The 23,846-nt window shown below is 38.1% G+C and overlaps 1 protein-coding gene across 5 annotated transcripts in view; it reads left to right on the plus strand.

Moving 5' to 3' along the window:
- Nucleotides 1–3,302: 3,302 nt before the first annotated feature.
- The window catches only part of SKAP2 (src kinase associated phosphoprotein 2), a 183,427-nt gene continuing 162,883 nt past the window's right edge, over nucleotides 3,303–23,846 (plus strand). For 2 of the 5 annotated variants that reach the window (XM_086853209.1, XM_086853186.1), the window contains exons 1-3: nucleotides 3,516–3,899; nucleotides 14,071–14,176; nucleotides 16,446–16,471. In XM_086853209.1, coding sequence (XP_086709335.1) covers nucleotides 3,851–3,899; nucleotides 14,071–14,176; nucleotides 16,446–16,471 — 181 coding nt within the window. In that variant the 5' untranslated portion in view covers nucleotides 3,516–3,850. Of the gene's footprint in view, nucleotides 3,900–14,070; nucleotides 14,177–16,445; nucleotides 16,472–20,769; nucleotides 20,822–23,846 lie in introns of all 5 variants that reach the window. The other 3 variants (XM_086853192.1, XM_086853176.1, XM_086853202.1) reach the window with 3 other exon arrangements.

The following is a 23,846-nucleotide window of genomic DNA, read 5'->3' on the forward strand; positions in this document are numbered from 1 at the left end:
AATGATTTGTGTTTCTTGAGATGTGTTTTTAAACCTGGGAGTTGGGAATTATTAAGTGAGGTCTTAAAATAGTAACGGTAACATTGAGAACAAGACAGTACTGACCTGGGAAGTACTCCATAAATGCTAGGTTACCTTCACAAATCAAAGTACATTAATTTTATAACTCAGAAGATTAAACAGTTACACCAAAGCCTCCAAACTGCAGAAAAAAATGTTGCTGTAGCAATTTTTTTAGCAGACAAACTAATAAAGAAACACACACCTGGTGTTCAAAATTTTTACAGTCTTGCCAAGTACATTTTAGTCCCATTTGTGATCATTGCACAAAATGAAGAGTGAGTCCAGCTCGTGTTTGACAGGCTGAATTCCATAGGCTAAATGCAAAATGCAAGGCCATGTTTCCACACTCTAACATAGTACAGTCAATGCAACCCAACTGTGCAAACAATATTTGAATGCCTCAAGGTTTTTGTTTCTGTATAAAGTGCTTGTAAGAGGACAGCAAAATAGGAAGCTTTCATGGAGATGGATTCTGAATAGAAGAAGATACACACAATCATGAGTTGTTACATGAAGTATTAGCTCTTCTTTATGCTTCAAAGTTAATATGTAAACTTATTCTCAAAACAGCTCTTGTGATGTCCTGAATGCATCTCTGCCCATGAGGAAATAATTTAAACTTGAATAGTAGCAGCAAATCCTAAGAAAACATTAATGATGTTTCACCAGAGGAAAAAGAATTTGGATCTGCTTCTCCACTGTTAGAGGCACCTCTGCTTTTCTTCAGTGCAGCAACCAGAGTCAAAAGGCATACAAGGGTGCCATATCTGTCATTCAATACAATAATTTCCTGAATTTTTTCAGTTTTTGTCTGTATGAAGAAAGCAATTCTGTAAAGAAAGTCAGTGCTCCTTCCATTTAACAGCTCTCTGTGCATACCAGAAATCTTTGCCAACTACTGTTCAGTGTAATTAAATAATTAAAAACTATAAACATTCTGACTATTGACTAGCTGTTTTGTTTGGAGTCCAGCAAAATAGACAGACGGCCAACAGGGAAAACAGATGACAACACAGAGCATCCCCAACGAGGCTGCCGCTGCCTGTGTGAAATAGTGCAGGGATCAGTGCAGGGAGCATGCACTGTAATCCAATTAATTTTCTATTAAAGGACATGTAGAGAACAAACAGCAGCTGCACACAGGTCCTGTTTCATTCACCTCCTAGAATCTAAATTTTAAAAGCTGCAGAAGCACAGAACATTTAAGGGAAAAATGCTGGCTTTCCCAGTTAACCAGATATTCTGGTTTAATATAAATGGTCCCATTTCTTCAGGGAGGAAAGGCTGTAGTGATGCTGCTCCTGAATGGGAAAGTTTATATTTTCCACAGCTGCACTGCTGTAGGCTCTCTGCAGATACAGGTAGGCTACTCCTCCTGAACTCCCTGTTTTCATAGCTCTCCCCACACAGGAGGACAATAAACTTCTGTGTGTTCCCTGTTGCTTTGCTTCTCACACATCAAGAACCCCTGAGCCATGGGCCTGGTTAGGCAAAGTGGTGTGTCTGGTTTTGATGAGGCACAAGCTGTGGAATCCTCAGAAACCAGGCTGAAACAGCACTGAAGCCAGACTTGCTTCAGGAAGGAGTCTGTTTTGAATTAGGCTTCCTATTAGTGGTAGATTTAAAAATTAGGGAACTATGAGTAAATCTGGAACTTAACAAGGCTTAAAATAGGCCTGGGTCACAAAACTTGATGATTGTGTGACGGGATGGTCTTCACTGCAACAAGGAGGTCTTTAACAAAAAAAGTAAGTAGAAAAAGCTAGAATGACTGGAGTATGGGGGGGACGTGAAATAATAAAGGTAAGTTATTTCTTCCCATCTTATGTTCTGAAGCACAGGAAAAGTTTACACAAATGGTAAACATATGGAATAAATTATCAGGAGAGTGATCTCAAAACAAAGACTAGAATAGAGTTCAACACATTTCTGGAACAGAAATGGATGGTGCCATAAAGTCAACACAAGAAAGTAGGATTATGATTAACCTGAAAAAGGGCAAGCAAATTAGACTACAAGCCATTTTCCTATTCCTTATGGCAGCTTCCCAAGACTGCACATCTGAAATGTGTAATTTAACATAAGCCCAAAGAGCCTTCCTTGCCAACTACAGAAAAATTAATCAAACATATTCTTGTACCAGATGAGTAGTAGGTATTTATACAAATAAAGAGGCATGATCTATTTATACACATATGCACCCAGATGCCTGTGCATGTTTATTATAGTTGAATTGAAATTAGATAACCAACATAAAAACCATTACACAACATTATACAGGTCAGTTAGTTCATTGCTTGAGTTTCAGCCAGGCTGGCCATAAAGTCAGGTAATAAAGCTGCAATGCTTTGAAAGCACAGATGTGTTTGAAATTAGTTGCTCCATGTGATTAAAAGAGATGTGAGAGGTCAGGAGAACAATATAATCTTACACCACGTCTACACTGCAGACTTCAGCAGGCACAGCTACACCAAGCAGTAGGAAGCTGTTTAATACCTGACTGATACAGCCAGGACAGCCACAAGAGTTAATATAATTACATTGCTATAAAGATTAAATTTCATAAATTGAACTTCTTTTACTTGGTGTTTTTCCTACACTGGTATGATGTACAGATGTGCTAACATAACCACAGTTCTAACACAAACACTTTCTGCAGCAATAACATAGATACAGCCAAAACCATCCAGGGCACAGAAACACATGCTAAGAGTTTACTTTGACTATTTCTACACTAAATACATTACATCACCAATGTGATCCAAATACATACGAGGGATTTGTGGGAAAAACATACAAAAGCTGCCCCATAAGCAAAACTCCAGCAAAGTTGGCCCTTCTAGCATCCCAGCTGTGTTGCTTAGCATCTCTTTTTGCCGCTGCCCACACACCTGTGCTAACAGACACCAATACGAACGGGCCTCCTCGCACTGCCTCAATGATTTTCTCAAGTTCCATGGCTTGATTTTGCCAGCTGCAACCATTGAGATATTTGGCAGAGGCAAGGAGACTGGGCTACAGTCTGCCATCCTAAATCCTGATACTGGTAATGTCAGAAAGCCGAGAGGGACAAGGTGGACATCGCGCTCTGAAAGAAAGATGGAAAGACGTCTGGAAGAAAAGAAATCCCCAAAATACCAGTCTCTACACCCACTGACCCAGCCCTTCTCCCGATGGGAGGAGGAGGGGACGACAGCCCCCGGTTTAGTGGGCGGGACAACCCATGGATCAATCAAAGAGAGGCCTCGGGGCACTCTTATCCAATAGCCAACTTTTCCTGCCCTTCGGGGCGGAAGGCGCAGAGGGAGTTAGCCCTGAGCGCCACGTTTGGTTCTGGCGCGGGGGCGGGACCGCGCGGTGCCCTCACGCAGGATGGCCGCCGGCAGCGGTCACGTGGACAGCGGCGCCCTGACGGCGGGCTATAAACATTGGGGGGGGGAAAGGAGGAGATCTGGCGCATGCGCGGTGCTGAGGCGCGGGCGGAGCGAGCCGGCGTGAAGCCCCACCCCCTCAGCGTGAAGCCCCACCCCCTCAGCGTGAAGCCCCACCCCCTCAGCGTGAAGCCCCACCCAGTGAGGCGCAACCACGCCCCCACGAATTGAAGCCACGCCTTCGTGGGGAAACCACGCCCCAGTGACAATAAGCTCCGCCCCCGCAGCTCGAGGCTGTGCCGCTGCGCCCGGGGGGCGTGGACTTCGCTTCCTCCCCGCCGGGGCCGGGGCAGGACCGGTCCGGGCCGTCGAGCTCCGCCCGCCGGGTGTCCCCGGCCGCCCCCGCCACTCGCACCATGTCCGACGCTCCCGGCGTCCCCGAGGACATCCGCAGCCTCTTGGCAGGTGAGGGCAGGAGGGAGGGCTTCCTTCCCGGGGGGCGGGCGGAGGGAAGGCGGAGGGGGGCGGGCCGGTGGGGGTGTGACGGGCCTGGGGAGCCGGGGCGTGCGGGGGAGCAGCCCCTGGAGCCGCGGCCCCGGCGGAGCGCACCTCGGCCGGCGCTGGGCGATCGCTTCCATTGCACGAGTTCGGGGATTCTCTCCCTCCCATCCCCCCAGTTCCTTCTCCCCGGCTACTTCCTCCCCCCGTGCCCGTCCGTGGGAGCCGCAGTGCTCCGGCTCGCTTCCCCGCAGGGAGGAAGGAGCGGGCCAGTTCCCCCTCCCGGCTGGGCGCCCGCAGCCCCCGAACGCGCCCGGGAGCCGACACCTCCTCTCGGCCGGGCGCGTTCGGGGGCTGCGGGCTCCCAGCCGGGGTGAGGTGTTCGGGGGCTCCCGCGGACACGCGTGCGGGGCGTGAGAGCGCCGGGTGACCGCCGAGCCATCCGGGGGAAGTCTCTGCCCTCGGAGTGTGCCGGCAGGGCCGACTGCCCGCATCAGCCGAAAAAAAAGTAATAAACTTCCCCGCTGAACAGCTGAGGAGCGGACGAAAGGGTTGCTGAGTTGCTGGGGTGTTGTCATATCGGTCACACACCTCTGACCGTGACTGTCCACGCTCTCAGGATGCATTGGAGCGTAGGAACGGAATTATTTCTCACCGTGGAAGGTTATAGTGTTAGTACGGAATTCCGAATACGGCTGGCTATCTCTTACCTTCAAGAATTCGTATTTCAGTTTTTTTGGATTGTTGTTGATTAAAATAAATGGTATACTTAATGGCTGGCTTTTCTGGTATCTTTATTGAAAAGTTTGCTATCGTGAAACCATTTTAATTTCAGTGGGACTCTTGAGAACTTCTATTTCTGCTACAGGAACTTGTGTAGTTCTGACTTTGCCATTCAATTTACCCATGCTTTTTGAAATCTTCCTTCTGAGGCCAAGCACTCAATTACATGGCTGGGCACTTGCTAGAGTCTAGTGCAGCTCATCACCTTCACAGACTATTCTTTTTTTTAACACTTTGATTGTAAGAGCTGATGCTTGAAACATATTGCTCTCAGCACATTTCATCATCTGCCAACTGTCTGAAGAGTTTTCTAACTGCAGTTTCTAAGTATGTTACTTGCATATCATACCATCTGTAATTAAAGTTTGCATGGAAGGCCACCAGAAAAAAAAAAAAAAAAAAGGAAAGCTTCTCATAATTTCATATGATGTAATAGATTCTAAATCATTTAGAAAAAAATAAATACTACCCTTAGAGAGCCTTTCTAAATCTTGGTATTTTCTGTGGCAATACTGAATTCTGGAACTCATGGTTAGATGCAGAGCATATATGTTTGTTTTGGTGCTAGTTTTACTGAGTGAAGCTCATCTTGAAACTTTTCAATGTTTTAAGTGCTTTTTTTTTTTTTTTTTTTTAAGGGAAGGCTGTGATGCAGATGGGATAATTTGAGATTGGCATTTCTTTCTCAGTCATGGTACCTTATTTACACAGCTTGTTCTTTCCCCCCATCTTTATTCAGTCTTCCATGGAAAGAGACATTAAAGTTTGTGTTTTGAAGTGAAACCAAGAACATCTATTTTTCCTCAAGAGGGTTGTACTTTCAGAGTCCTTATGAACAGCAGCCTAAGTTATATATAGGTATCTAATGTTTGTACAGTATGTACAGCTCTAGCTTTTCTGGTTTCTTTTTGTGCTCTCTATGGAACTGAAGTTAAGAAGGCAATGGAATGATCTTTAAATATTTTTTTTATTATTACTGCTAGTAACTAATAGTTTGCAAATTTTAATTGTTACCTTCAATATGGTTATACAATGTTAAAATAAAATAGTCTGCTTATTTTTGAAAAATAAAACATGGCATTACTTTTTACAGCTTGTATTAAGCTTTCTTTTTTAAGATTATCAATCAAGTGCATGAAAGAAATGAGAGTAATCCAGGCTCTCTATGGGCAGTTCTTTCGCTGGCATGTGTAGGATCTCACAGTCTTTTATGTATGCTGCTTCTTTTTGCTCAGACTATTTCTGTAGTGAAGATGTGTGGTAATGGAGAAGGGAAGGGAGCTCTGTAATATCTTTACTATTCATCAAGAAACTGTTGCACAATACAAAGACCACAGTTCGTAGATAGTTATTAATTTCTGCATGCTCTTCTTCAAGGGTGCTTCTTTATGTATTATTTTAATGGCTCACAGTTATTGATCCAGCACCTCTTTGAGATGAGGGAATATTGTTTTCCCATCGGTAAAATTAGTGTAATAAACAAGATGTGATTGGGGTCACAAAAAATAATCAATAGTGGAACAGAATTAGAATTCAAATTCACCTGCCTCCATGCTGTGCTGCTTTCTCCAGATAATAAGTTGGATGTCTATGTTTAGTGGCCATTACAAGTGCCAGGCACTTCTTCATATCAGGTTCAGTTGAGAACATGCAACTAATGGGTAGCGACAAACACCGTGTTTTAGTCTGGTGTTCATGTAGCAGAGAGGCCCTCACAGGTGCAAAATCTCATAAATACTGTGCTCTTCTGCTCTTCCTCCTCTTCTTGGCCTTTTTGCGTATGATTTCCAACTTCTGCAGCACGTGGAGGAGCAATCATATGGATTTCCTTATCCCTGCTTACTTGATTGATGGTTGGAGTATATCCACCCACCATGTTGAACAATTAGGGGTCCTACTGGACAACATATTAAGTGCTCCTGTAGTTAAACATGGCGATAATGGGAATAAACACACCAGGGGATGAATTAAAGTTGCACAGGAAATTTTCCGACTTGTGAGTGCTTTACTTTGAACCTAAACAATATTATATCTTTAACACAAAAACAAATTCTGTCACACATGCTGGCAGGGTCATTATTGTTGCATATCAGTGGCGCTGAAATGTTCCAGGCAGAAGCACAGCTTGAGCTCAGGGCTAACTGCATTAGTAGGAAACAGGAGGAAGCTGTTTCTGTGAAGTTGAAGGGGAAAGGTCAGTGTGGCAATAGACTTATTGCAGAGGATTATTGGGATTGCACAATCCCATCCTATCTTCTCTGACTTGAGTTCAAGTGGTAGGAGGGAAGCACTGGAGACAGAAATAGGGTTCTCTGGTCATAAGTTGAACTTCTAGTAGGAGGAGAAAGTAAGTTTGTTGCTCTCTTATCTCTTTCTTTACACCTTGGAGGTGTGTGGTAGTGTATGAAAACTTTTTCATTCCACACCCATGTCCCTACACTTACAGATGATGCTTGAGACAGTGGAATTTAGTGAAGAAAGTCCAGCCCTGCTCTGCCTTTTCTTCTTTTGAAAAGGCACCCTCTGTTGTGTTTATGTGATATTTTGGGTGTTTGGCAAAGTGGAATGTTACTCTTTTATTGTCCCTTCAAATTGTTGCTGGTTACATGGATTGTTGGAGGCCTGCTCAGATATATTCTTCCTTACTGAGTTTTGGCTTGTTCATAGCCAAGGAGGAGTTTGAAGGCTGCTTCTTCCCCCAAAGGCATATTATTTCTTCTGTAATGTAAACCAGACTCGTTGCTTTAGTCATCTTGACTGGAACAAAAATTTCTAGAGTTTTTTTCAGTAATAAAGATTTTGTTGGAGGTAAGACTTCTTTATTTTTTTAACAGCTTTTGATGGTGTAATGATCATTAGATATACGTATAATTTATATTTTTTCCCCTGTTCATGACACCTGTGACTGTAGAATGGGTACTATTGCTTTGTCTTTTTTTCAGTTTTCCTTTCACACTTGGCAGTATTTCTTGTTTGAATTTTTTGTATTCATATTTTCAAAGTTACAAATACTTTTGCTGTGAAAATAGGATAAAATTTTTTCTAGTTTATATGGAACCTTATATCCCATCCTAATACCATTTTCCTTGTTCTATTGAGTAAAACCCCAAAACTAAACAGAAAGCAGTGTTCTTGCCCTAAAGATAATTTCTACCCAGATATTATTCAGTTTGTTTAAATGCTTAGTTATATTGTCCAAATCACCTTTTTCTGTGTGATTCCTCCTATTTTTTCCTTCAGATTAATACTGTTTACCTACTTTTTTAGTTGCATCTTGGAAATAGCTTGCAGAAAAGGGCAAGGCAAGAAAACTACAAGACATTGAATCCAGTGGATGAGTTGCTTACCTTTTATTTTTGGACTACACTTGTTATATTTACCCCAATTCCCAAAAAACAAACTGTCCATTTTATTTTCCGTGTCAGCTGTTCTGGACTTGCTCCTTACATGCCTGTCATAGGAAAAGCCTTCTGGGTACAGTGTGACTCTTTATTGATTGATTCAAATTTAAAAGCACACTGTTGTTTAAAACTTTACTTTTTTTAGAAGTGTCTTTTCCATATTTCCAAGGCTTTAACAAATGCCAGTTCTTGCTGAAGAATCCATCCATAGAAGATAAACTAGGGTGATTATTGTAGACATCTTTTAAGTAGACATGTATTTACAGCTTTGGTAGTATGTATGTGTTTCAATAGTAATGGAATAAGATTAGAAACAGTGAGGTGAAAAAAAATGCACAGAGGGACTCCTGGTAAGAAATAACCTCCAGTGATTTGAAACATAGTTCAATTGTCTCTGCCATAAATTTGGGAATAAGTGTCATATATGGGTGATAAAAATGGCATAGGCTATTTTTTATATACTCATTATTCACTTAGTTTGTCTTTTTCAATTAACATGGAGTCTATCTTTCTCATCTGACTGGGTTTACGTTTCTTTCATAATCATATGTCAACAAACCACAATAGACACAGCATAATGTGGCATACAGTGTAAATCTTTAGGTTAATCCTTAACATTTTTTATTATAGTTCATTTGGAATCACTTTGTAACTTGATCATGATTTGTACTGGTGTGGTTTTTTTCATTATATGCTTAATATGTTACAGCTTCATCTTTTCTCACCTCTTTAATGTAGAGAGAGGATGCTCAACCACTCATCCAATGAGATTAGAGATAGATATATAGCTATATATATATATAGTCCTTGATTATAATTTTTCTTCTTTAATCTTTTAAAAGAGATTCCTTATTGATTTACTTCATTTGAGGAGTCTTAGCAGTTTGTGTATACTTCTGCTTTTAAATTCACTAATAAAACTGTTGAGCCTCAACATTTTTCATGATACCTACTTTGTATGTGTCAACACAGCAACATAACCTTGCTTCTGGGGATTTGAGGTACAGAAGTTTTTAAAGGCAGTCCTTTCCAGGACTTTGCACTAAAAGGAATGCTCACCTTCTTGTTAGGCTGGATAAATGTGGTATTTTTAGACAACTTGAAGTTCAGTCACTTTTATTTTGCATCATGTGTTCTGTTTCTGATTAAGTGTATATATGTTTAAAGGGCAATTTAGCAAACTCCAGAGAGAGACTTCAAAACATAGCTGCGAAGTCGGGGGAGAGCAAAAGCAAAATCCTCAAATATTTCTTTATTTTAGAGAACAGACAGTGACAGATACTGCTTTATAGTTTGTCTTCAGGCTTGTTCCCTTTTAATGAATCACATGAAATCTTTGAAATCTAATTAATTAATTGCTTTCTTATGCCAGCCTGTGTAAAGCTGAAAGATACATGGTAGTCTGTTTAATAGTGGTTGCCTTTGGACAATATGTGTGTAATAAATGTGCCTAGCTTGCAGCTATCTCCCAAAGTTCTCTGGCCTGCCATCCCAAATTCTCTGGCCGGCTGCCGGCTCTCTCGGTCCTTGAGGTGGAGGAAAGGCCTATCTCATTGCCACTTTCTGATTCTTGTCATTTGAGTGGTGTCAACTCATCAGTTGATGTGTCCGTGATGGAGTGATTTACTTCTTGATAATGTGATTTGGTAGCATTTTGGTTATCTGCTGGAGGAGGAGAGAAAGAAGGACCCAGCACAAAGTCTTTTAGTGCCTCTGTGCGAATCTGCTTGGCCCACCCTGACAAAAAATTGAGGTAGTTCTGTCTTAAGTATGTTTGTTTATTAAGTGTGACTTGCATTTACAGTATTAAATCCTGTAAACAACAAATGTGCTACAATTTGTTATGCTTAGCACTCTTGAACACAGCACTTGCTTTGGGCTAGAAATTTACAATGTTCTTGAAAAATTCCATCTGTGTGGTTTCAGCCTTCATTAAAGAAAATCGTTCCAAAGACTTTAAAACAATTAAAATCTTGCAGTGTTGTCTGTTTATAATCACTGAAGTAAAGAAAACCATAAACTGTTTTAACAATGAAATGCAAAATAAATCTTAGCATTTCTCCTTGTAAAAGGACTGTAGATGAAAATGAAATTAAAATGGCTTTTAGCTTTTGAATGTTCTGTCAACTGGCATTTAAGTTTTGAACTGTATGAGCCAGTTGAAGTGGACAGAGCTAGACTGAGGTGTGACTTTCCTTTTCAGTCAGTTTGTAACCTGTACTGGCAGAGCAATTTGTCAGTGAATTGTATCAATTGGATCTTTCAGTTTGGTAGCTTTTGTTCATTTCTGCAGGCAGATAATTTCTCTGGGGTATGGAGCAAGCAAATGTAACAGAGCTTTAAGAGCTTTAACAGAGCAACAATTATGTGTATTTAACCTATCAAGCAATCTAACACACAAGCTTAAGAAAAGAGGTGTTAAGTAGGTTTCCACTGTGTATTTTTCTTTGTTTTGTTTATTTGTTTTAGTGGGTTTTTTTAATACTTCTTTTTCTATTTTCATGTTTTCAGTGGGAACAGTCAAATGGTTGCAATATATGATGCTAAATAGCTGCTTTGTTCATTAGGAAAAATTTATGGGAATATGTATTTAGTATGTGCGGGAATTTGTTTTTTTTTGCTCTGGGGTAACTGATTAGTTCAAGTGCTTTTAGACCAGAAGTCTGTTCAAAGAGGTTTTCTTTTTGGAATTTATCTTTTACTCCCTTTAAAGTTTTTTGATGGATCAGCTGCTGCTGAAGAGTGAAACAGGTCTGCACTGAAATGGTTGTGCACAGTGGTTTTGTTTTCTGAGTAGCATTAAACTAATACAGGAGAGACTTGATCATCCTGGAGAGGGGAGAACAAGTAAGGGACTATAATAGTGGTGAGAGATGGGTAAATTTTGCTGCTTCTCTTTGAAGTTTACTGTATGAAACTTGGATCTACCATACTGAATTCCCAAGTTCTGTTCTAATTTCTACGTAAATCACTTTGCGAAGGTCAGAGAAATTACAGGAACATTTAGTTATGTTAAGGCAGTCCATATTCCTCCACAGTGTGGAAGTACAGGGAGGGAAGAGATGATCATAACTTAGATGATTTGCTGGCTTCTTGTCCAGAGAAGCTTAGGATGTTACTCATCTTGTGCATCTGGGACATCCTGGATGGATTTACAACAGTAGATTAGAACAAGATCTATAACATACTGTGTAATTGTGAGTAGATAAGAAAAATCTATGATACAGTAAAATGTAATTTTTAAGTAAACTGCTTCTTTAGCATCATGTGTATGTCAGGTCTGTCTTCATATTTTGGGGTTGTGATGAATCAAGCCATATGGTATTGCTGGACATATGGAAGTAATAGTGTTCCATGATGAAAATGACTGTGGGTACACCAAAGCTTGGAGAGCTTTTTTCACATACTCATGTAAGAGGGAAGCTATCCCAGAGATGTCTTCTGTAACTGCTGTGTTTAGGAATGACAAACTTGTATATGCTTGCTCCCTTTCTGCCTCTCTCCTCCAACTCTGCTTATACTGAGGGTAAATGGAGCATCTACTTCTGCCCTGTCCTTCTGTGGTTGAAAATTATTATTTCTGCTTTTGAAGTCCAAGGTTTTATGGAAAACAACTAAATCTGTCAGCTATTTAGTTAGCCCTCAAATTTTTGTATCCACAGTGTATTTTAAACCAGAAGTGGTAATTCTTTTTTATAATAAGCAACTTAATTTCTCTTCCCCACATACTCTTCGGTTGTGTTATTGTGGTGTTTGTATTTGAATAAAGCTTTGACAGTCAGAATCTGAGATGGCAGAATTCTCACCTGGGTTGAGTTTTTCCAAGAAGTTAAGAAGCCCACTGAGTTTAAATGAAGACTTCTGAATCCAAGTTTTGTGATTAATTAATTTCCAAAGGTTACTGTGCAAGTATTGCTCTTGATTTATAAACATGACTAATTCCTCTAAAGTTTTACATATTTATGCCTAGATAGAACTTTGAAACTGCTATCTAATTTTTAAAATAAATATCTAAATATATGGAAAAATAAATATTTAATCAGGCTGTCCCTCTCCAAGTAAAAGCTTGTTTTGTACTGGAAAATCTTGTTAGGTTTCATTGAGAAAAAAACTGTTGATTTGTTTTGAACTGCTTTGATTTTTGCTCTGAATAGTAAAAGTATCAGTTTTTTTGACCCTAGTTTTGTCAATGTCATTGGGGTTCTGTAGGTTCTCATCTGCCAGTTTGATTGGCAGTTCCAGTCATTGGAATTTACGAAGATTTACTTTTTCTATGGCTTTGGAAAAAATCCTTGTAGGCTTTCTTGGTGTACAGCATAGAGGCTGTTGGGGGTATGTCTGGAGGATTCATTAATACATGTTAAGTGCCTTTCCTTCTGTCCTTTTAAAGAAAGAATGCCACAGACCTCAGTGAAGGTCTCCTCTGTTCAGGATTGCTTTGGAAGATGTAATAGGGAAGATTCTTTGTATTATGGAGAGAGGAGGATCAATATCATTCTTCAGAACTCTAAAATACTGTAAAAAAAAGAATATTTTTGCTGCACTCCACGAGGACAGTAATCAAACATCTAAATAATAATCCAGTGAATTATTTGTAAAGAACATTTTTGTAATAGCTGGCTAGTGTTCTTAAAGGGTGACTTTTGACTTGTTTTCTTGCAGCCTGTAATACAAAGGATTATATATTTCTGTTTTATAAAGAAAAAAGCAGGCAATTAAGTTTTTCATTTAGGAAATTTGCAGTAAATATTCACATAAACTTTTGCACTTAATTGTGTACTTATTTGGCTATTTATGTTGTGTACTTATTTAGCTTATTTGGTTATTTATGTTTGTGTATTAAAATGGAATTTGTCATCTGATTGGAAAAGTTAGAGGATTAAAATAGTACTATACATATGCGTTTGCCTCTATACAGAGGGAGCCAAGGTGTATGTATGTGTCTCTATGTGTGTCTATGAGGGTGGGCAGGCACTGTGAGAAGGTGTTTTGTTACCTAAAAATGCTTTATCTTATTCAATGAGCAGTTGTTATCTGAACAGGTGAGACATTTATGTTAACAAGCAGGATTTTTTGGTTACATTTCTTCTTTTTTGGGGTAATTGTATGTTGATTGGTAACTATAACTTAGTGTTGCTTTTTTTGCCATTGTTTTGTTAATCAGGAAAACATGCTACTGGGGGAGTTACACTCCCACAAATTCTATATACTGCCATTTTTTTATCTTATGAAATGGATATTTGCTGTATTAAAAGAACTGTGGTAACTTTTATGTAATGCTTTGTTTCTACAGGACTATATAAAAGTATCATCTGAGTAAGAATTAAAACTTACAGTGCAGGCTAGAGCCTTAGTTTGGGATTCTACAAGTGCAGGTGTAATTTAAAGTACACTGTAGAGCTTGACTCCTTTGATATGGTTATTGTGCCTACCTAATTGTTTTCAGGATTGCTTTGGATATGAATCTTTAGTCAATCAATCAGTGATTTCAGAGGCATTGTGAGAGCACTTGAAAATACTGTAACCAGTAAGTGAGCTATGTTAGTATCTGGGTAAGTGTTACTGCTGAAATAATAAATTAACACAACCATCTTTGGAACTTGAACTTCTGAAATAACGTGGCAGTAATATATGCATAAAGGCTATTTCCATGTTTTAGCTTTGTCTTTTACTTTAGGTGATGGAAAGTAATTGTTATAGGACTGCAATTTATTAGGACTTTCGTAGCATAATTAAGTGAGCAAGAATCAAATGTCACCATAGGATTTGCTGTGCTAAGCATAAGTAGATAGAGAACAAATGTATCCCATTTAGAATCTAAAATGCCTGTTAACTATGCTGTGAGTAGGGCTGAAAATAATTTTCTTAATTTTTTCACGGTAGTATCAGGACAAACTCATTACAACAGTATTTTGTCTTTTTTTGAGTTGTATTTATTTTTCTTATTTATTTAGATGTTGAAACATTTGTTTTCCAAACACTAAAAGGAGAAAATCTATCCAAGAAGGCAAAAGAAAGAAAGGAAATTCTTCTGAAGAAGATAAAGGATATTAAGGCAAGGTAAGTGAACTTCATGGCTTTGATATGCTATAAAGTCACTTACTGATAACTGTATGTTTTTTGCAATCTTTTAATAAACATTAACCATATTAACAATTAAAAAATCTATGTAGGTCCTGATTTTTTAAAAAAATTTGTATAGGTTCAAGTCTTTCCTTCTCAAAACTGCTACAATTTAGTAAGAAATGGGATCACAACAATATGTTCCATTTGAATTACTTAATATTTTGAAACCTGATTGCAAACTAGTTGGACAGAGCTTGCCTTCACCTCTTCTTTGGTAGGATTCATTAAAACATGAGAAATATAATGTACTGAGGATATGCATGAGCTTCCTATCACTGTAGTCAGCTTGTGTAAGACAGCATAATTCAATGCTGACTTTACTACATATTCTGTTATTTAGCTCTGTAATAGAAAACTGAAACATAACTGAAACTATTTATAGATCATAAGCCTGTTTAAGGAAACTGCTATGACAGATAAAGCAGATGGCTGTGGGTGTTTTTGTTTTAATATCAAGGATGATTTGAGAGAGTTCTATGGTGTATTAATTTCAGTTAGCAATTCAGCTAAAGAGATGTTGCTGTACTTTCATTTACACTACGGAATTTTCTTTAACAAATCTATTTACTTACAACTCTTATCAACTAGTTTATAGCCTGGTACTTGCTGTTGTTGTTTTCATAGTGTTTTTCTAGTGATCAGTCCTGTGTGATATCTCCTAAGCATTCCAGTAAATGGCATGTTTCTGGCCCTGTGGCACCATGTTTATAATTTCAAGGACTGCATAATCATCTGGTGAAGGCGCTAACTGGAGGGAGACATGACGTGTCCCAAAATCTTGTATTTGAAGTTCTGTGTTTCTTTCATTCAGGCTGTAAATGCTTAGCGAACTAGCTCTCCCCCATCCTCTCTTTTAAGAAAGTAGGATTTTATTTATTTATTTATTTTATTTCCTGTGCTTTCCATTTGGGTTTATTAACTGTGGCTGTACAGATGATTTGCAGATACAGTGCTACTGACTTTTTTTCTTGACTGAATTATGTTTTTTTGGATAATGAAGTATCAAAGGGAGGGAACTTGCATTTATGGGCACATTGGCACTGAATCTCTTGCTGTTCACTTGTGTGACCCCATGGTTTCACATCTTATTTTAATTTCTAATGCCTTCCTCATTTCCTGTAGTATTACTCACTGTTAACAGTGTTTGGCTTTTCATGCAGGCTACAAAATATATGCACATTGTAGTGTTCTTTGATTTTAACATCCCACGTATTGGGCTGTGTCTATTACTGCCACTTGCCACATTGCATTTCTTAGATCTGGCCTTTTATCTCTGTTTGCATTTCTTAGTTTCTTATCTCGAGACCATTCCTTTCTCTTCTGCTCGTTTCTTGCCTACATCTCCTTATTGACTAACCTGATACTGTTACTACTGCTTATTGTCCATAAAGATGATCTTGGCAGCTGCATTTTACTTGCCAGTTAGTTCATAGTCCATGAATGCTTCTTGAATGCCGTTCTACATAACTCTGTCCTGATAATTTGTCTGTATCATCAAACTGCATCCTGTGGTTATTTTTGTTTCTGAAGTACCAAGATTTAGCTCTAAAGAAACACTATATAAAAGTATGTTTCCCTTCTGGAATGATAATTTTTTTTCGTTTTCTAGGTATTATATAAGTTGAGATCTCCTTATTTGAAAAGGAATTTTTATTTAGGCATGTGTTGAATTTTATCTTTCTGGTTAATTATTAATACATTTTTATTTGAAGTTTTTAATTTGGAGTTCTGCAAATTTACCACAGCTATACCCACTTTGAAATTTTTTTTTTCTTTTCCTATTGGACTACTGGTTTATTTCAAAATATGCTTCATAGTTTTACTTGTGCACACGTTTTGCAATTTGTTAATATTTAGAAGATTTAGTAGAATTAAAGATGCTTTTGTGTGTTTTTATACCTTAAGATATAAGGTATATCTTAAGTATGTTCCTAGAAAAGGCTGCTCGGTCTGGATTTGGTTTTGTTCAAGTCTTCCTTGAAACGACTGGAGATTCTCTGAGCTGCAAAGGCAAAAGGAAAACTCAGTAATACTTTAGGTGAAAGACAAAAACTTCAAAATTTTCAAGGAAAACTTGCAGCACTGAGTTTCGCTCACAGAACTTACTGAAAACTGGTTGTTGTTCTGCGCCGTGCCCTCGTGCCGTGGCTTTGCAAGTGTGCAGAGTTGCTTTATGACGTTTCTTCTTCTTCTTTTTCTGCAGTTATCCTCAAGAATTCCCGGAGAAAGGTGAGTCTGGTGCCCCTTTCCCCGCCGTTCCCTCCGCGCTGTTTCCCCGGTGCCGAGGCCGAGGGGCCTGGCGCCCCCTGCTGCGGCTGCCGGGGAACTTGAGCTGCCCGAGCACACCCATCCACCGGGGCCGCTGCTGATGGAAACACTGCTCTGCAAACGGAGCTCAGGATTTAATAGATAATGGAGCTCGTTATGGAGCTTATTTGTTATAAATTTAGTATAAATGGAGCTTTATTAGCAAGAGTGCAGCCTTGCGAAAGACCGTGCGATGTGGGTTTATTTTTTCCGGAGGAAAAAGTAGCCGGCTTAGGAGATACAATTTTAGCACAGATTACTTATTTCAGCCTTTTCTCTTAACGTTGCAAAAGTCTTCAATTCCATAGTGATGTTTCTTTAACCTTTTAATAGGATCATCCCGTGGCAATATGATATTGGCTTTCGATCCACACTGAATGAATGTTTTCATAGTGCAGCGGGAGCTCAGACCTTTAGCTGGAGAGGAGATGATTTAGTGTGCGAGTAATGAAAACTGAAGTGTGGGTTATCTATTGTCTTCTAGTGGAGTTTAAACAAAGCTGCAGAGTTCAATTTAGAGAAGACTGAAGGGTTTGTTGCTACAGTGTTCTGTTCTGTAACTAAACCTGGAAGGGCTCTTATTTCCATGATGCTAATTCTTGAGGTCGTGACCTATAGCCTGTGGATGCTGGTATGAGGGTCACAGTGCGAGGTCAAAAAAAGCCTATGCAAAGCTTCACTTTTTGCACTGGCTGAAGAACTGTCTGTTTCTGGACGAGGAGGTTCAAATGTGTAGGCTGCAGTGTGCCTCCTGAGAAAGAGAAAATATGTAAGTCATATTCGGCAAGTAATGTTGTAACAAGGCACAACATGTTGATACATTTCTTATGCCTGTCTAAATCAAGTTATGCAGCCATAACAGTTCAACTGAAAGGGACAGTGCAATTTGAAACTTCCCAAAGATTCAAGATTGCCAAGATTCTGTAAACTCCAGCTATGTGATTGTTTAAAAATTGTATTACAATAATTTGCTGTTTTCTTATATTGCACCTCAGCACTGTTACAGAAGACAAAATGTAGTTTTCCTCTTCGCTGTCCAACAGAACTGAGTGTGGGAGAGTAAAATGTTATTTTATTAAGAAAATTACTAACATGAAATTAGGCAGGGTGGTTGTTTCATTGCAAACCTATCTTACTTTGAGAGAGCATGTTTCTGAAGATTTAATAACTTCCTGAGGCTCTGACTCTGTAATAAGCATGAGAGTTGCATACAAAAAGCAGAGTTTGCATTTACTGCTTTGTGTAATTTGAAGGTCAAGAAAATTCTAGTCTATTTACTTTCTTCATTGGTAATTTGATTCAGAATTTATTTTCCAGTTCAACAAATTATTAACAAAAATGAGATTTCATTATCTCTAGCAAAATGGATGATTTGATTTGTATAGTCTGTAATTGTTACTGCATAACTTGCTGTGATTTCTGTGAAAATTATGTTCAGTCTTATTCTTTTTATTAGAGTACATTTGATCCTTAAGAATATGTTGCCTTTTAAAAAATTCTCATGATATATCTCTGGTTCATGTCATAGAACTATGTATAAGTGCTGAGGCTTGTGAACACTGGCACCTTAGTTTTCAGTATTTTTCAATAAAATGAAAGTTATACCATTTTCTGCAAGGAAGGATACATTTCTCCAAATTAATGTGCATTTTCTATATGCAGAAATGCAAGAAAATTATGGGAAATAAGAGCCTGCACTTACCTGCAAATTATTTTAGGGAATATGATTCAGTGATGTGAACGGTTGGTGTAATTTCCAGAGTTCAAGAAGTGTGTGCTAAACTTCATTTGGTTGTGTCATTTTTTCTTTAGGACTGTACAAATTAGGTGTGACTTTTGTAGGTGTAGAACAAAGGGCTCACATGGAGATAAGCAGTCAGATTCTTGGCCAGCTCCTGGTGTAACAAAGCTGTGGCAGCAGCTGAGGGAGGTTAACTTTTGTGCCCAATTTTGTACCTCTTTTGTACCTCTGTGCCCACCTAGACGTTTGGAAATGGAAAATTTGGAAAGTACTGAAAACTCAGAAGGCAGTGATGGTCAGTACTACCCCCTCCAGAGAAAGAAGAAATATCTCTATATATAAGGTGAAAAAAGGATAATATTGTTCAGGAAAAAAGTAGGGGTGGGAGTAGAAATGTGGAAACTACACTGAAACATATTAGGAAGAATGAAAACTACCATGTATATTTAAACTTCAAATTTGCTATTCTTGGTTTTGTGGTAGCAGTCACTCCATTTTTAAAATGTAAATAAAATAATCTCTGTTCTAGCTGAAAGGGAAGGTGAAAAATGGTACATACTGTCATGGTATGTTATCATGATATAGTAGTTATACTACATCATATACTACATCAGCTGTTTTCAAGAATCTAGCAAGTTGTGACCTGTCATCCTTTCAGAGGCATCCAGAAGTATTTTTGGAGGCTGAAAGAAGTGGACTAACAATTTCAAAATTCACGTATTTCCTGTAGGACATAGTGATACTTGACTCCGCTCTCTTAAACAGTGGCTCCTTCAGCTTGTGAGTTGTTCCAGAAGGATGTGTCGTGGGCATACTTTCCACACCACTCTCTTTCATCACTGAGTATTTTTGAAATCCCACTGGCTTTGCACATAGTGACAAGCTGGTCAAATAGCTAAGCTATTTGTAAACTCTTATTTTATGGGCTTTGGCCAATAGCATACAGAATCCTGCCTATCCATAGGGATAAAGCAAGGAAGTTTGAAAGAGTAATGATGAAAAAATAATTGAAGAACATGTGTGCAAGTAGAACCAGACTCCTTTAAACTATAATCACCCATCTCTCTCAGAAAGTGCATACATATTTCTTTGCAACCAGATTGATGAATTTGAGGACTTCCTTGAATCCTCCTAGAAAGAAGTCTTCTGATGTTGTCTGTCAGATCAGTAAATATGCTGACGAAAGCATCTTTTGTGTCTATATAGACTGAAAAAAAAATTGAAGCATTTCAGGAGAAGTGGGTACATGTGCAAGTGAAAGACACAAAATTAATTGTATTGGAAAATATTTAATTCTTGTATGAGATGTGTTACCTGATTTAACACTTTTGCAGTTAAGTGTGTTGTTAATTTATGGATAAAGAAAGTCCATGTTGTTCTTATGACAAAAAATATATAGTTATATTTATGTCTAATCCACTGGTCTTTCATCAAAATTTTTTTTAGTTATTAGACGTTTATTGTATCTATTTTATTCTTAAATTGAAGAGCTCTGTAGAAATGTCTTTGTCTTAGACACTGCTATCTTTTTTCCTTTTAATTTGAAATTGACTTTATCTAAGCAGTTTAAGCAAAACTAAAAAGCTGTAGTCACATTCTGTTCTAGATCTTAGAACTGGGAAGAAACTTGAAAACAAAGATAATTTGCTTACAAATTGGATTAATTTTTTTTTATAGGACTGTTATTCCACTAAGAATATAAAAGTCTGAACTTTGTCAAAAATTCTGACTTAATAAAGTTTTTGGCCATTTCTCTGTTTTGAGATTAATTGAATCAATACTGCGACTGCCAAAATGTTTAGTTAAAAGAACCTTGTTTTCAGTTTATGCTAAAAATAGTGCTAAAGTTGGCAGAAGCACCCTAGGCTCTAGAAACTGTATTTGTGTTTGAGGTTTACTTGCCATCTGTTCTATGCATTTATTTTAGTAAAATATATATTTGTAATCACTTTTCACAAAATATTTTGGCTCAGTGTTGAAAGTTAGACACCAAGAGTACTAGCCAAATCAAGTCATACTATGGGAATTTGCAGAACCAGTTCCCCATAAAGCACTCATTGCACCTCGTATCCGATCTGTAGCACTAAATTATGCAGAAAAATATGACATGACATTTTCTAACTAGTATTTTTCACTTTGATAAAAACTGATGATGGTCCACTTTTGTTTTTATTTCACTGTAACATAATAGAGAGTAAATCTTTGTCTCTAGTGCATTGGTGTTATTCACTATGTAATTGTTGGGGGCACCTGTAGGAAACCTTTAGATGAGTCAGATGCTTCTGGTGCTGATTCTGGCAGAGCAGAGTGTTTCTGGAGCCTGAGACCTATGCTTCCTGGAAATAGTATAGCTGTTAGAGTTAAAGCTTTTACTATATGCAAAGGATTTGTATTTTGTATTTTTTTTTTCTTTTCTGTTTTTGTACAGAGGTCATGTTTCCTTTTTATTTTTTTCCCCCCTCTGTACACTCTTTTTCAGGAAATGGCAGCAAGTACTTTCCAAAGAAGTCTCTTTGGACTTGAAAAAGGGGGTCAGTATCTTGTGGTCACCAGAGCTGCATGTGCATGCGAGTTCTATATTTTAACACACTTGAACTTTGTAGTCAAGAGCATAAATACATTGTTAGTATTTAACCATAAATGGGAAAGATGTGGCTTAGTTGTTACCCAGTTCTTTGAGGATCATCATGATGTATTTCTGGAGAGACCATCAAATGCATTAAAAGTGTGCCAAATACCACTCTATCCTAGAAGTCTGGGAGGTTTCACTGTAGGCAAGTCATTGTGTTGTCCCTTTCAGCTACACACAGCTGTCATCTGTGAAGTGTCCACGCCAAGTGCAATTTCAAGTAACATGAGATACATCCACCAGTGCAGCATGAAATGGTTTTGTTCTGATATGCATCATAAGAATGAGAGGCAACTCAGCAAGCAAAAGTTGCAGTTGCTTTCCTTGCTCAAAGCATATTTGCTTGCAAACTCAATGTTGTTGCAAATTTATCGTTTTAAGAAGTAGCTGCTAAAGAGTTTCTACTTGACCTTTACAAAACAAGCCATTAAAAATCATCATGTTAATAGGGGACCCTAGAAGGCCCTTCAGGAGTGAGTGTGTTGGAGCAGACTGCATGGCAAAGCATGCACTGAAATTTTATTGTCCGAAGAATCCATTCTTGCAGGGTGACTGGTGGATTGGGTCAGTAGCATCTTAAAAATACAGGATGCCCCTATCAGGGGGCTAAAGTAAACCCCTTCCTGCTTGAATGCAGCTTTGTCTACTTGTTTTTATGAAAAATTGTGTAGTGAGAACCTTGCTTGGTCTGCTTGATGGCTTCATCCAGTCCTTTGTTTTGTGGGTTCTTACTGCAGCAGAGATTGGACAGGAGGAACTGATTTCAACCTGCTGTGACTTGGGACCTTCTGAAATAGCAAGAAGCAGTGTGGTTTGACCTACACGTCTTTTTATTTTCCTGAGTTGTTTTATTTCTCTTATACTTGAGCAGTTTTAATGCATCATTCTGTCTAGACATTTTTAGAAATAAATTGAAAGTGCTTACTTATCTGAGGATGTGAGCAAGTCTCTTTCAGAGACATTGGCTGAAACCTCTTGCTTGCTCTTTTTTAGAGTAAGTGGTAGAAGCAGTATCTTTAAAGCTTAGGAATTCATTATTATAATCTCAATGCTGCGGAAGAAAATGAATTCTTGGGAGAGAAAAATTCTGGATTTTTTAAAAGCTGGATTCTTACAATGTGATATGCTTCTATTCATTATATTGAGCTTGTACCAACTAAATTTGTTGGAAGCCTTCAGAACAAGGGATAAGAACTGAAGTACAGCCTTTGTTAGAATGAAGAGAATTTGTTTTATGCTCCATTCTTAATGTGGTAAACTTACCCTTTGGTATGCATTATTTCCTGAATCAATAAATAAGCTGTAATGGAAAAGGTAGCATTTAATAAGGAATGACATTGTATGTTTATTTTATTTTTTTTTTTACAGACAATATAAAATATTGATTCTGCTATCAAACCTGTAGGAGATTAGTTTAAGTTGTAGAAACTGGGGAACAGGGTCAGTTCATGTACATATTTTTGTTATTGTGACTATTAAATATCTACCTTTAATTAATATATTTTTCCCCAACTTCCAGATAAATCATGTTATTCTGGGGAAGCAAGAAACTATATTAATGAGCATCAACTCCATAATTATACTTGTGGCTGCATAACAGGGACACATTCATGTCATTTCTTTAGGCAATAACTTTTGCAAAGAAGTATTTTTAAACTGGTCATTAATTTTATGACCATAGAAATGAGATGCAAAATTTATGCTGTTGTCATTGGCATGGGTTCAAGGCACCACTGACATTATGTGTGATTGTAATGGAATGACTGCCAACTAATGAGTCTATAGACATTTTGTTTGAGCATGCTTTGCTTTTAGATGTTTGATTAGGCAGCAATGCTTTCAATTATGCCTGCAAATTGTATTGAATACATTTACCTGATGTCCATTGTTGCTTTGTAGTTCGGTTTTCTATTGCATAAGTGCAAGTTGAATGCTTTGCTTTAATTTATTGATGCTTTTTGAGTGTATTTTTAGATACTTGGCACCTGAAGAGGATAGTGGTTTGTGCTGCTCAACACTGACTCCTCTGACTGTTCAAGGAGTAACACAAGGAGCTTCAAATGCAATTCTGACTGCTCTTACTCCACAGGTGGAGTATAAACTTCAGTGCAGGACATTGATGGAGGAGCATGTAAAGTGAAGAAAGGGCAATGATTACTCTGAGTGGGAATGTAAGAGATGGCTTAGGATCAACAGGAAGCCTCTTTGTGAGCTCTCAGGAGCAATATCTTTATATATTAACAGCATACAGTCCTAAGATATTTTTTAACCCTGACAACTAGGAGGCAAAAACCCCAAGGTTGATATCATAAAGTAGTCCGTCTTTTATGCCAGTACATAAACATGGTATGAAACATTGCCTGTTAAAACTCCAGAGCACAATGGGTCAGCTTTCCTATTGAAATGCCTGCAGTTCTTCTGTACAAATTAAATTATTTAAGAATTACATTTTTCAGTATATAACATAAGTTGATGAAAACTATTATTTACTTGCTACTATTTTTCTGTACTCTAAAATGAAAAATTGAGGATTTTTTTGTTTAATCTAGTCCTGCATGAGTGCAGGTTGCACTCTGTACAGAGTCTGCCGCTTATTCTCCATTTACATTTTTCCTGTGAAGTATGGGTACCTAAATGTAGTATTGTATGACATAGGATTTATATATTGGTTCTGAGTGTCTTTCTCAGTGAGGACTTTTTATCATGGAACTCTTCAAGCCTTCTTTAGGATTTAACATCTAGAGAATGCTTTGACAAATGTAAAACACTGAGTGTGTAATTTGTTTCTTCATAATACTCTAAACAGTTTTATATATTTTTTTTAAGAGCATTCTGAATTTAAATATTCTAGACATGAAACAGAAACTTGTTTTATTATGAATCTACGTTCAGTGTTGCTATGGTTTTTGCTGTTTCAAATACAGTGT

Source organism: Cyanistes caeruleus, chromosome 1 (genome assembly GCF_971803275.1).
Source record: "Cyanistes caeruleus chromosome 1, bCyaCae1.hap1.1, whole genome shotgun sequence".
Lineage (NCBI taxonomy): Eukaryota > Metazoa > Chordata > Aves > Passeriformes > Paridae > Cyanistes > Cyanistes caeruleus.